We start from the raw sequence: 14,191 nt of genomic DNA, 5'->3' as shown, positions 1-14,191 counted from the left end.
ATATATAATGCCAATAGCATATAATCTATTAATAAAATATTAGATTTTTAATTTCAATAATTAAAATTTAATATCTGATAATCTTAAATACAATAATATATATAATCGTTTTTAAATACTTGGTATAACATGATTTGTTACAAACATAATAAATGTAAACAACAAATATAAACCTTATTAAATACCTGCTATAACATTATTTCTTCTACAAACTATTAGTATATCTTCACAATTTCTTGTCAATTAGACCAGCTTAAAAAATTTAATTAAACCTTATATAAATTAAAAAAAAAAAGTGGCGTCAATTGACCCAAAATATTATCTAAAAGTATTTATGGCCCTTTGCAATTGAAGATAATTAACCATAAAAATTGTAAAAAAAAAAAATTGTACCACCAAACTCTAGTTTAAAAAAAATGATTGCAACATGTAAATTTGGTTATACAAACACGTACGATCAATTCAACGCGGGACTGTAATACCCAAAGTAGAAAAACATGGCTCACTTGCTCTATTTCCAGAAGCCATTGGTACATCATAAGTGGGAGTGGGCCTCGTACATGGAAGTTTTGGCAATGGTGCCTCAAAATTAAGAACCTGAATTGCCTGCCTTATTGACGGTCTTAAATTCGGGTCTGGATGGACACACCACAGTCCAACCATCAACAAGCATTCCATCTGTTTAGCATCAAAGTCCAGACATAGTTTCTGGTCTGCTACATCAGGCAGCCTTTGGTTTCCGTATGAATCCCACACCCAGGCTACCAATGAGGCCTGGGACTCTTCATATTTGGGCTCAATTGATCTTCTACCGCATGCCAGTTCCAATGCGACAATTCCGAAGCTATAGACATCTGATTTCTTACTAGCTTTTCCTGAAGAAACACACTCAGGGGCCATATAGCCCAAGGTGCCGGCTAAATGAGTGGTTTGTGACCCTTTTGAATGATCAACTAGCCTAGCTAACCCGAAATCCCCAAGTTTAGCATTGAAACTAGAATCCAACATAATATTGCTAGTTTTGATATCCCTGTGTAGAACACAATGATCTCCTTCTTCATGTAGATAGAACAGAGCTGATGACAAGTCCTGCACAATTTTAAATCGCACCACCCAGGTCAACAAGCTTTTACCTTTGAAAAGATGAGAATCTAGGCTGCCATTAGCCATGAACTCGTAAACGAGTATCAGTTCCCCTTTTTCATGACACCAACCAATAAGCTTGACCAGATTCTTGTGCCTCAATCGGCTAATGATCTTCACTTCAGATGCATATTCCTTGATTCCTTGCTTTGAGGCCTTTGAAATCCTTTTAACAGCAACGTAGGCATCCAAGTCCCTTAAGTACCCTTTATAAACTGCACCAAACCCTCCCTCTCCTAGTTTTTCTGCATTGAAATTACTTGTCACTTTAGCTAATTCTACCAAGGAAAATTTCCTTGGTGCCATTCCATTTTGAAATTCACCACCAAAGAACACATCAGATATGTGATCATCTATTTTGTCCTCCTGTTTCTTTCTCCTTGATAAAATGAACCAAATGAAACCTAGGCCTAAAATCAAGGCACAAGCTCCAACAATTACTACCATTGGGATAACGTTTGCTGCAGAACTAGGACTTGGCGCGGCTACTCCCACTTGGACACCGTTTGTTGAAGAACTAGGACTTGGCGCTGGCGCGGCTACTACCACTTGGACACCGTTTGCTGCAGAACTAGGACTTGACGAGGCTACTACCACTGGGACAACGTTTGCTGCAGAACTAAGACTTGGCGCGTCTACTAGTGTGACGTAGGATGACTCGGATTGATTCGCAACAGTTGGAAGCTCACCGGGAGGGTCATAATTGCAAACAATAAAAGTTCCCCCATTATCGCATCCTACTTTAGCACATCCAAGACGAATTGAATTAGCCCAAATCACTTGAGTATAATGGCCACATACTTGGCCTGAAGCACACATACCAGATTTCAAGTCATAATTGCTCTTTTCATCAATCCACATTTTCACAGCTTCAGATACAGAAAGGTTACCGCTGCTCCATGCAAGATTCTCACCATAAGGCCCTCCTGAATGCACGAGGCTGCAGTCAGTACTCCTCTGATAGGCATAACTTTCGGCATAGGCGGCCACCGTATAATTCCAAGTCATAGGCTGCACATCAACCTCCTTACGAGCAGCATTATGAACAGTTAGAAAGCCTTGATCCTGAGGGTAAGTCTGGTTTGTTGCCGAATAACTGAGCATCCTTCCTGATATTGAAGCTGAACCTTGTGTTCCCATGCGAAGGAACAGAGCTAAACCAAAAAAACAAAAGGTTAAAGAAATATTGCGTAACTCCATTAGGTTTTATGCGGACGATATTCTGCCTCTGGCTCAATTAGCTGATCATTTATCGATCACAAACATAAAGTTAGAGCTCTCTCTTTCAAGACACAACAAGAACTCCACAAAACTGTCGACAGTCAACACGCTTCTGCTACGAAGTACTCAAACAATGTATGGCTTAAATCATTGGAAATAAGATGGGCATTTATGCCAATTCGCACGATACCGACGTGTTGGTTTTCGCTGATCAGGTTGAAAAAATATAGTCATCCATGAATATAAAACGCGTTTTAAAGATTAAATGATCGCCAAATACCAATAAAAAAAATTACTCAACAAGTGAATTTATTCATCTAGATTTAAATAAATATAAATTCAAATTTTATTGATGTTTTGTTAATTAATTTTAAATATACAATTTATATGATTTGGGAGGTTTTATATAAATATGTACCGTTTTAATTTAAAAAATTGAATAATTTATTTTTTAAAAAATATTTTTTAAATGATGAAGAACCAAGCACGATCTACTTTTAAAGACATTTACTTATAGTAGACGAGTCCTGATGTAATAGAAGAAATGCAAAAGCAAGGCTAACAAATTTACCCCATGAAAAGTAAACAGAACCTTTCTATGTCAAGGAAAAATAAAAAATTAAGACTGCAACCCGAATTGGGATTTCCAAACCGAGTGATTCGGGTCAATACGAATTGGGTTATGTACCAGATCCACTTACATTTGAATTTGACCCGACCCAAATCATATATGCCTGAGTTGAAATGGATGTCATGTCGATTTTATTTCATTTTTTTTCAAACTCTAGTCTCTATACTTCCAATAATTTTTTAAAAGCTAAAATACTAAAAAAAAATTCTAAACTATTTCATTTTTTAAAATTAATTTTTATACTTTTATTTATTCAAATAAATTTTTAAATTTTAATTTGTATTCAAATAAATTTTTATTTCAAATGAAAAAAATAATTTATATTAAGAACTTATTTAGGTTTAAATTAAAAATTAAAGATTTTTTTAGTGTAAATTAAAGATTAAGAGTTAATTTAAATGCAAAAAGAGTATAAAAATTTATTTAAGTAAAATTATAAAATTCAAGAATTTTTTTTATTATTTTAATTTTTTTAAAAATCTTATAGACTGAAACAGAACCTACAAAAATCTGGTGCCTAAAACCTTCCAACTATAAGAGTAAATTTAATAATTTTAAACATAATACAAAGACACAATAAAAAACGACCCACTTTATGTGATGATTTGCCAAGTGGTCCATTTAATTATTCAGATATCGGATCACGGGGTTTTTTTATTTTTTTTTCTTTTTTCTGTAATCCATGTATGCCGTAATTAAGTCACATAAAACATGTCTTAACGGTTGTGATCCTTAATGGCTGAGCCCTTTTGTATTAAGTTATCCTTAATGGTTGAGCCCTTTTGGGACTCCTTTGACGGCAGTCTATTGTATGATACTGTTAGATTAATTTTAATTTAGGACTTCAGTCAGAATTTTTTTGGCCAAAAATCTAAGGGAGGTTTAAGTTTTTGGTCTTTGGCAACTTGAAGCAGCAATGTTCACGTTCAGCGCCCGATCATGATATTTGGCTTTGGGATCAATTAAAAATATATATATATAATTTGAAGTATGTCATATTTTTTATTAATATATAATAGATGCAAGTAATATAATACTAAAACATAATAAATTCATATAATTGTAAGTTTTATCAATTTATAAACAAAATAATACAGAAATAAAAATACATCAAATAAATAATTTAAAACTAAAATTTATATATAAATAATTATTATATTTAATCAATATTTTTTAATAAAAAAAGAAAAATAAAAATATATTAAAAAATAAAACTGAAACATTTTTTTTACAAAGGAGGGAGATAAGGGAAGAGATTTGCACGTGGCAGCCTTGCAAAAATCCACTTTTTAGGCATTTAAAAAAATAGATAGAATATTTGGATTAAATTTTAAGTTTAATAAAATTCAAAATTTGAGATTATATATTATAGTATTTTTCTATCTTTTATAAATTGGCCCTAATTTGACTTTGATGATATATATATATATATATTTTTAAATAGCAAAAGTGTCAAAACTCGATATTAGAAGAGCTTTTCATAAATGGGTAATACATGTCAATTTATAGAGTATATAGCAAAAATTAAGAAAGAACCCGACAAAACATAAAAAAATAAATTAAGATTCCCATGTATATGATGAAAAGAAATTTAAAAATATACATACATATATATATATATATATATATTGATATATAAGATACGTGTAGTTCATAAGAGAAAGAAAAAAGCTCATAGTTCGAAATCATAACCTTTATGTATTTAACTAAGCCAAAAAACTAAGAATATATATATATATATGTATTTATATTTGATATATTATTAATGCATAAACTCTATACATATGATGTCATCTCATTAATAAACAAATATCAATTCTTAAAATAAATACATAAAAATTAATATTTTAAAAAAATTTACTCAAAATTAATATTTAAAAAAAATTATTCATTAATGAGATGACATCATTTGATTCGTTTCATTAATGAGATATCATTATCTAATTCATTGATAATATATAAAATCTATATACTAATAATACATCAAATATAAATTATATATATGTATTAATAAACAAATATTAAGAATTTGTTTGGTTGGAAAGATGAAAAGCAATGAAGATAAAAAAATTTGTTCATTTAATAGTTAAACTATAAAGTAAAAAAGTTGTTATAAATTTTAATTATTAAATTAACAAGTTTTTCGTTATCACCTTTTTTTTTCTTTCATGTCCAGCAAAACCTAAAAATAATTTTAACTTGGTAAAAAAATAAAAAATAAAAAAAAGGTATAGTCGATACTCGATAAAAGAAAAAACAATAGAATAGTGTTGAAAACTTGGAATATTGTTAGAAAAATTAGAAAGTTAATTTGTGTTTTTTAAAATTTACATGATTGTCACTTAATATTTGTTATAAGTCTTAATTTAAAAGATTTATAAATAATGATTGATGATGGACATAATAAATAAATAACAGTGCAATTTTAACTTTTTTAATGATAATTATAAAATAATCAAATAAAATTATTGATAATAATTTTGAGTATCTTAGCTGGAATGGAATAAAGGTTGAGGATAAGAAGATCTAAACTTGTAACTAAAAGAAACGGTCAAGTGATGTTAGAGTTGTTTCTTTAAGACATATTTTGACACTCAAGTTTATGGAGATAAAAGGTCAGGTAAAAAAGAAGGTGATGTGTATGTGAGAAGTTTCAATGGAGGAAAAGATATTTTAGGTATGAAATATAAAAATTATCTTATGTACTTAGATTTCCTTTTCATCTTATATATAAAATAATGGGTGATTATCTAACAATTGGTGAGAATGATATGTAGAGCTTAAGTAGAATTCACGTTGAATTTAATAATTTCAAATAAGAACATATTATATTTAATAATTTAATGTAAATTAGAGATTAAGTGTTCAATTTTGATACGATGAGACGTTATTAAAGATGCTAAATGAGCCATTTCCTTAATGAGAAACAAGCCATTTCTTTGTATAAAGATGATGTGATGATTGAATGTGCTCCATCCAAACAATCCAAAGGGTTGCCATGTTAACAAAAAATTAACTAAATAAACGAGCGTTAACAAAAATTAACAAACTATATTAATTTTGAAAGCCAAATTAAATTTGTTCAAAATTTTTGAGAACCTTGTCTCTATTTACGATCCGACTCAGATTATGTTTGAAGTGCTAAGAGCTATGGGTGGTGAAGTTTGTTTAGAAAAAAAAAAACATATTTTTTTCAAATATGAACCGGGTAGGGTAACTCATGATAGAACTCCTAATCTGTTATTGACCCATCAACAACAATTCGGCTTGACCCGTATTGAACTCTTATTCTCAAGTTTATCTAACTCAAGTTATACCTTGGATAAAACACATGGACCCATGACATTGAATTATTGAGGATAGGACAACTATGTTTTGGGTGCGTATGGACCACGGTACTTGGCTTGACTGTTGCTTTTTCTTCTTGTGGAAAATCTCAAAATTGAAAGCGTGTGTGACGGGACATCCCCTTAATACAACTCTTACGCGGAAATAATAAATAACTGGGGAAAGAAAATTCGTCGTGGAAGAGAAGGAAGTTTCAGCCGTGCCAGCCTGTTTGTAATTAGCAAATGTTGATCAGAGCATTGAAAGCACATTTTTTTCAGTGACAAATTTCAGCAATACTTTAGAACATGCCATTGCACCGGAAACATTTCACTTATAAATTTTTTTATTATAATAAAAAATTACATAAAATTTCATTTATAAATAAGACTTTTATATAAAATTTTGATGATTTTTATATAATTTTGAATTATAATTAATTAATTATATTATAATTATTATAGAAGATGTGTTCCATTTACCAATTATATTTGACAAAAAATAAAAATAAATTTAAAAAGTAACGTGTAATTGATAAAAATAATGTGTAATTGATAATCTATTGCATAACTGCTAATAGAATTAATACACATTTTAGTAAAGTGATAAAAAAGAATATCTACAATTACACAAATTGTTGGAAACTGAAAATTTCAATCGGCAGTATCAACAATTAATTAATTATTAATGCTTTCGAGATCTTGATTTAGTCATAAAGAAAAGATTTTAAAAATTTAAAATCTTAAGTTCAAATTTTATTGTCTATAAATTTACTTTAATGTTATATTAGAATAAATTTTTTTACTTCTACTTCGCATGAATAAGATTTTATCTTAAAAAATACTGAAATAATGTATATATATATGCACAAATATATATATATGTGTATATATGTACACACGCTTATACATATATAAATTTTTTAAATTTTAAAAAGTTATTCTTTAAAAATAATATATTCATATTACTTTATTGAAATAAAAATTAAAATAAAAAATAAAATAATTTTAAAATAAAATTAAAAAAAATTTAAATAATCATATTCAAAGATTTATTTTTATCTAATTTATATTTGATAATCCAACTATTAAATTTTATGCACTATTCAAATAAAACATTCTTGCCAAATTTCAAGTAAATTTAAAATATATAACTATCTGTGTGATAATAATAAAATGTTAATCATTAGTATATATTGGAATGATATTATTCTCAATCGAAATTATAAGAATATTGAATTGATTTGAAACATTATGTGAATGATAGGTACACATATGTTGTTAAATTTAATTATCGGTTTAAAAAAACATTTATTATATACGAAGTTATAAAATGGTGTAAAACATATTAATTTTATACTTTTGTAATTTGATCCCTCTATTAAAATTAATATAATATTTATATGACTTATTCACATTTTTGTCATTTTTCTTAAATTCAATTGTTAGTAGAATTAGGAAAGTTTTTAAAAATAAATTGATTATGAAAAGATTGAAATTAATATGATAATATTTTATAGATTTTTTTCTATCATTTTAATTCGCTTTGGTAGTAGAAAATTATGAAAGTTTGAAAAGTTGATTTATATTTTTTTCTCTTTTTAAATATTTATTTTTAAATCATTAATTATTAAAATGTGAAAATATAAAAAATTAATATTCTAACCCTTCGTATTTTACTTTTTACTTCAAATAAATATTGAATTAACAACTTAATATGTAACATTTATACATCATTAATGAGTATATTTATTATTTGGAATCTAATTATGTATATATAGATAAATATGCTAATTCTTCGTATTCTATTTTTTTATGTTAATTTATTAACAAACAAATAATGCATACAAACATTGAAATTAACATGATGACTTTTCAATGAAACAGAAACGGGCTCAGGCCTGAAGAAGAAATCGGGCCTTAGCCCATGAACCGGATAAAACTCAAAAACTTAAACTGAAACTTGAACAAAATTGATGGTCTACAAATATTTCAACAAAATTATCAGTAGGACCTAATAATCAAGGAGGAGTAAATATTGGACTGTGTGTAGTTGGTGGATCTTTTCTGGTTGTTGGGTCGACCATCGCAGAATTGGTCTTTTTCTTGAGGAAGAAGATCAATCAAAAGAAGAAACAGGAGGACTCGGAGCAGAAAGATTCCATTCATGAATATGAGCATGGAGCTAGGTTTAAGAGGTTCTTTTTTCTGAATTGGTTCAAGCCACAAATAACTATGCTGAAGGAAAACTTGGCGAGGGAGGGTTGATGCTTATTCCCAATAGTAGCCTTGAATCTCTTCTCTTTGGAGGTGAAGTCCACTTCCATGGGCACAAAGATATACGATTGCCCTGGGTTTGGCCTGTGCATTGCTTTATCCCCATGAAGAATGGGAACTATATATGTTAAATATAGAGATATTAAATCAAGCAATGTGATGTTGGATTCCAATTTCAACGCCGGGCTAGCTAGGAAATTTTGATTAGGCAAGGAAGGTTAATGGATCAGGTATTGGGCATCTGGACAAGAAGGCCCGCAGTAACATTTGGCTACATGGCACCAGAATATGTTAGCAAGGGAAAAGCTAGCAAAGCATCATATGCTTTTGGTGTGGTTGCATTTGAAATTGCTTGTGGAAGGAGATCGATTGAATCAAAAACAGAATAAGAAAGCTGAAATCTCATTGATTGGTTGGGTTTGGGGCTGGTATGAAAATGGAAGACTTGTTAATGTGGCCAATGAGAAATTGTACACGGATTTTGATATGGAACAAATGGAACGGTTGATGATTGTGGGATTATGTGTGCCCATCCTAATTGCAGTTTAAGACCATCTGTAAGGCAGGTTCATAATTTTGAGGCACCCTTGCCAATTGCCAGTACTCCCCAAGTTTCGAAGTATCATATTCATGCTAGCGTAGTATACAATGAATGAGCCCAAACCAACCGACTGCTATTGCCTGAAGTGCCTTTTCCTTTGTTCTCATCACATGAGCTTAGCAAAGGAATTAATTAAAATAAAATGAAAAGAATAAATATTGAAACCAACAACTGTGGATCGATTAATAGATCCTTTTAGTTTAAATTTTTTATTAAAAGGTATTTATGCTTTACTTAAATAAATATTTTGACTAACCTTTTTTTTATTGTAGGAAAGATGTCTTGAGTCTTAAATTATATTTATATTGTTATTAATCTATCATCGTTCTATAGTTATAATTAAATGAATTGTTTATAAACGAAAATATAGTCATTGACCTTTATTTTTTAATATCAAATTCATTAATTTTAAAATTTAAATAAGCAAATCATATTAAATTCAGAACTTAATTTTTATATATAATCATATAAGATGATATTCAATAGGTGTAAAATTTAAATTCAAATATTGTAATTATTTTTTTTATTCTTAGATTACATTTTTTTTTTTTTTACAAAAATGAGCAAATTTCAATATTATTTGGGTTTAACTTAAAATATTTAAGTTTTAATATTAGTATATATATATATATATATATATAACCAAATTCATTTATTTATTAATTTCTCCAAAAAATAAACTTTAATGAGTCACTTTGTCAATCCTCTAACTTTTAAAAACTTTTAAAGTTTAAAAACTCCACGTTAATTTATGACATATTTTATCCAAGATATATTGTACTCTTTTTAATTTCGAGAAAGAGGATTTCAATCCTGTTTTATAAGCTTATTGGTCTTAAGATCGTGACTTCAAAATTTTAGTTTGTAAATATTTGTTTTGAGTTGCGCCTGCATGTTTTGTTGCGCAAGTAGCATATATTTGTGTCAAGCTCAATTTTATATGTCCAAAGTTTTGAATATCTAGTTCGATTAGTAAAATGTTGAAAAATTTATCACATGAGGTTTTAAATTTTAATTTAATTAATTTATACGAAAAAATATTTATTTATATTAGTGTAACTTTTATATTTTTGGATATTTTGAATCAAAATGACTAAATTTAAAAATATTATTTTGATTCAAATAAGTTATAGATTTAATTTTAATCAAAAAGTCTGAAAAAGTGTAAGAGTTATATTATTGTAAATGGATCTTTAAATGATAAGATTAGGGTAATTTTACACTTATATTAATGTAATTCTTACATTTTTTTGGACATTGGATTAAAATTAAATTCATGACTATTTGAATCAAAATCTATAACTTAAATTTTGGTAATGTAAAGATGAACAGTACATGACTAAAATTTAAGCTAATTCACTTTTTTTTCTTTTTTTTCCTCAAATTTTTTATATTTAATAAATATTTTTTAGATTTTATTTATAAAAAATGGGACTTGCTTTATATGGATTTTCTTTTTGGTTTTGTAACTTTTTTTAAGAATAAAAATACTATATTTATAAATAATTAAGATATAATAATTATTAAATTCATTAGTCCATTATATAAATTTTGCTTATTTTGACTTTTATTTCACTCACATTCAAGGTGTCAATGTGACACATTATATATATATTTTTTTAATTTTTTCTTTCATTTTTTGCCAACTTTTTATTTTTAATTTAAATAAATTTGTAAGAAAACAATTATTTTTTTATTTTTTAAAGTCAAAATCGATTTGGGATAAGTCAAATTATGAGAAATAAAATGGGGATAGAAGCTTGTTTAGGATAATTTGACCTAACTTATTTCAAGGTATATATAAAAGTATATATTTTATTATTAATTTAATTTTATAATTATATATATTTGAAACTTAATTTAAAAAATTAATATTTTAAACATGATGAACTGTTCATATGGCACTCTTTATGATTTTTATTTTTCAATTTTATCTTTTTTACTTTTTTTCATTTTTTTAAAATAATTTTTATAAGAATATGAGGTCGATTGAGATATCAACATATCATCTCCATTTGATTTTATTTTTAACTTTTCACCGTTTGTTTCTTTTTTTTTATTAGGTAAATTTTACAAAAAAAAAACTCGATGAATAGCATGATAAAACAAAAAAAAAAAAAAGAGCGGTGGATGCGTGGCACCCTACCTAGTAATATATATATATATATATATATATATATATATATATATGTTGGAGGAACCCACCTAGCAATATTTTTAAATTTAGTAATTTTGATTTAAAGGTTCAAAAAAGTGAAAGAATTACACTGTATATATGGATCCCTCAGGATCCAGTTATTGTAGTGAAATTTTTTTTAATTTTATATTTTTTTAATCATTGATTTAAATAAATCAAATGAATTAGAAAAACAAATAAAAAAAATAGTTTAATTTTATCCTTTAATGTATTGAAATCAATGACTAAAAATATATAAAATTAAAAAATTTTACATTAATGTTCTCTCATATATTTTGGGTAGTTTCTGGCATGATGTTACAATTCAATAATAACAATAATTAAAAACACTAAAATATATTTTTACATATCTATTTTATTAACCTTTGAAATAGTAAACTTTTTAAAAACAAATGTGAAGATCTGTCATGAATAAAAAAAAAAATTGAAATGGGTTGAGAATTTTACAACACAAGTTAATAAATTCATGATTAGATTTTTTTAATATCTTTCGAATTTATAAGTTAGGTATTTTAACTTATGGATTCTGCAAAAGAAAATTATAAATTAGTGAGTATTTTCATCAATAAATCATAAGAGTTTAAGTAAAAATATAAAAAATACTTACAAATCGAAGAGGTTTTTTTTTTAGAAACAAAATCTGGATGAAAACTGAAAGATTAAAAGTTGGTATCATTTTTGTTTAAGGTTTTCTTATAAGAGCTTTTGAAAGGTCAACAACATTAAACATATTGATATGAAAATAGTTGGATAAGAAAGAGGGAGAGATTTTATCATCTATGGGTTTAATGAATTAAACTTTTCACTTCCTCTTCATGAATGAATTAATTGTGATAATGGAGTGAAGAAATTAATAATTGTTGAAATTAAATACTTTTTTATTTGAAAATTCTCTTAAGTAATTGTAGAGTTTTAATTTGTAGGTTGAAAGGTCAAATCAATTTGTGAAATTATAGAATCAAAAAAATAGAAAGGTTTTTCTAAAATTAAGAGAATAGTTTATTTATGAAGTTGAAACAAGATATCTTTTGAGAAAACTATATATTTAAATAAAATTATGTTATATATATATATATATATATATCCATTGCAGGTTTAAATGTCTAACGAAAACAGATTTCTCCTCCCAATTAAAAATCATTTTTATATCATTTCATCACAATTTACTCTGTTAAATTAAGTTTAACACTATATTTATCAAATTAATGACGATATATATGCTATTGTCATACTTCGAATCTTTATATAATTTCATTATATTCTTAATTGGAAATTAAAAACAATAAGATGATTGATTGACAGCGAAACTTTTATTATGCTATTTACGATTAGACCCACAGTTATTATTATATAATTGAACTATTGTTTCGAAAATTAATAACAAATAAATATGTAACAAAAGTTAATGCACTCTATTAAATTTGCAAGCAAAATATGATATAAAAATTGATTAAAAGGTGTGATGAAAATATTATCACAATATATAAAAAAATAATTAATACACAATTAGTAAAGTCTAAAAAATCTATCGATGTTAGAGTAGCACTCTATATATATTTAAAAAATTATAATAAATAAAAAAATTTGACAATTTTTTAACTTTAATTGTAAATTTTAAAAACTTTATTAACAGTATATAAAGTAATATAATTCATATAAAACATTGAAAATATTTTGTAAGACATAATTTTAATGTAAAATTTTGTCTTTTAAAATTCGTAAAAAATTATGAATAATTCTTTTATTAGTTTTGTATGTAAAATTGAGGGATTGTATAAAAAAGTGTTAAGGTTCATTCTTTGATTGTTGACTGGTAGTAAGCCTTCTATTACTCTGGATTAATGGAATGCCATTTATCCAAAAAGTATAATTCATATAATAATCCTTGAATATGCAAAATATATATAAATATTAAATCAATATTTAATTATTAATAATCATGTGATTTATTCGTATAATCCTGAATTTTTAATTCTAATGATCAACTTCAAATTTTCAATAATTTATATATATATATATATGTATAAACCTTCAATTAAACATGAATAACAACTCTTCGTATATTTGATCACTTTGAATTGAGGGTAGGTATGAAATCAGAATATATTTTGATGCGAGGAATATGAAGAAAAGAGTAATACGCGAATCACCTCTCCCAGAAAAACCAAAGAATACTTTTTTTTTTTTTTATTGGAATAGCATTGGTGGAGTTGCAAGATTCCGTGTATCAGTTGCTTAACCTTCTCCAATATGTATGAAAAAAGTAGGTGGAGGAGATCGGTTTTGGCTTGATATTGCAAAAACCTGCAACACGTATCCTTTTGCCTGTACAGCAAGCATGTGATTAATTTAAATTAATCACAAGTTCTGAATATGATCGTCTCTTTACGTAAAATCCAAGTAAATTAGCTCCTAGTTTAAAATTGGGACTTGGGTGTGAACACCCTTTAAACTATTTCCAATTCCCATTTTTAAATTGGGATTTGAGTGTTAACACGTTTTAATCTATTCAAATTCCCATATTAAAATTGGGATTTGAGTGTGAATACCTTTTAAAAATGCAATTAATATCTGTTAAGGGATTAATCAACTTTTTTTTTCTTATCATCTTGATGAAAAACAATCAAGGTTTTTTTATCATTTCTAAATTATTGTACTTGTTGAACCCGTTATTAACTTAAATAGCTCATTTAGGCGATAGTTTTCGCCAATTTAAAATCGATACCTAACATTTATTGGTCTCTCTCTCTCTCTCTCTCTCTCTCTCTCTATATATATATATATATATATGTATA

The 14,191-nt window shown here is 26.6% G+C and overlaps 1 protein-coding gene across 2 annotated transcripts; it reads right to left on the bottom strand.

Moving 5' to 3' along the window:
* Nucleotides 1-403: 403 nt before the first annotated feature.
* LOC111308062 (L-type lectin-domain containing receptor kinase IX.1-like) lies at nt 404-2,552 on the bottom strand. 2 transcript variants are annotated; one of them, XM_089747897.1, is made up of 2 exons: nt 1,965-2,482; nt 404-1,880 (listed from the first exon to the last, which is right to left on the bottom strand). In XM_089747897.1, the coding sequence occupies exons 1-2, from the start codon at nt 2,341-2,343 to the stop codon at nt 463-465; spliced, it is 1,797 nt and encodes a 598-aa protein (XP_089604023.1). In that variant the 5' UTR covers nt 2,344-2,482; the 3' UTR covers nt 404-462. The 2 variants fall into 2 exon arrangements, with proteins under 2 accessions (XP_089604023.1, XP_022762146.2); XM_022906411.2 differs by having other exon boundaries at nt 404-2,552.
* Between the last annotated feature and the right edge of the window lie 11,639 nt (nt 2,553-14,191).

Source organism: Durio zibethinus, chromosome 2 (genome assembly GCF_047325235.1).
Source record: "Durio zibethinus cultivar Kanyao isolate XHJ-2024 chromosome 2, ASM4732523v1, whole genome shotgun sequence".
NCBI classification, from domain to species: Eukaryota; Viridiplantae; Streptophyta; class Magnoliopsida; order Malvales; family Malvaceae; genus Durio; species Durio zibethinus.
The sequence above is the reverse complement of the archived record's forward strand: the minus strand, read 5'-3'. Positions and strand labels throughout refer to the sequence as shown.

Coding starts and splice junctions, on each gene's coding strand:
- LOC111308062 (XM_022906411.2), bottom strand. CDS start 2,343: ATGGAGTTACGCAATATTTCTTTAACCTTTTGTTTTTTTGGTTTAGCT.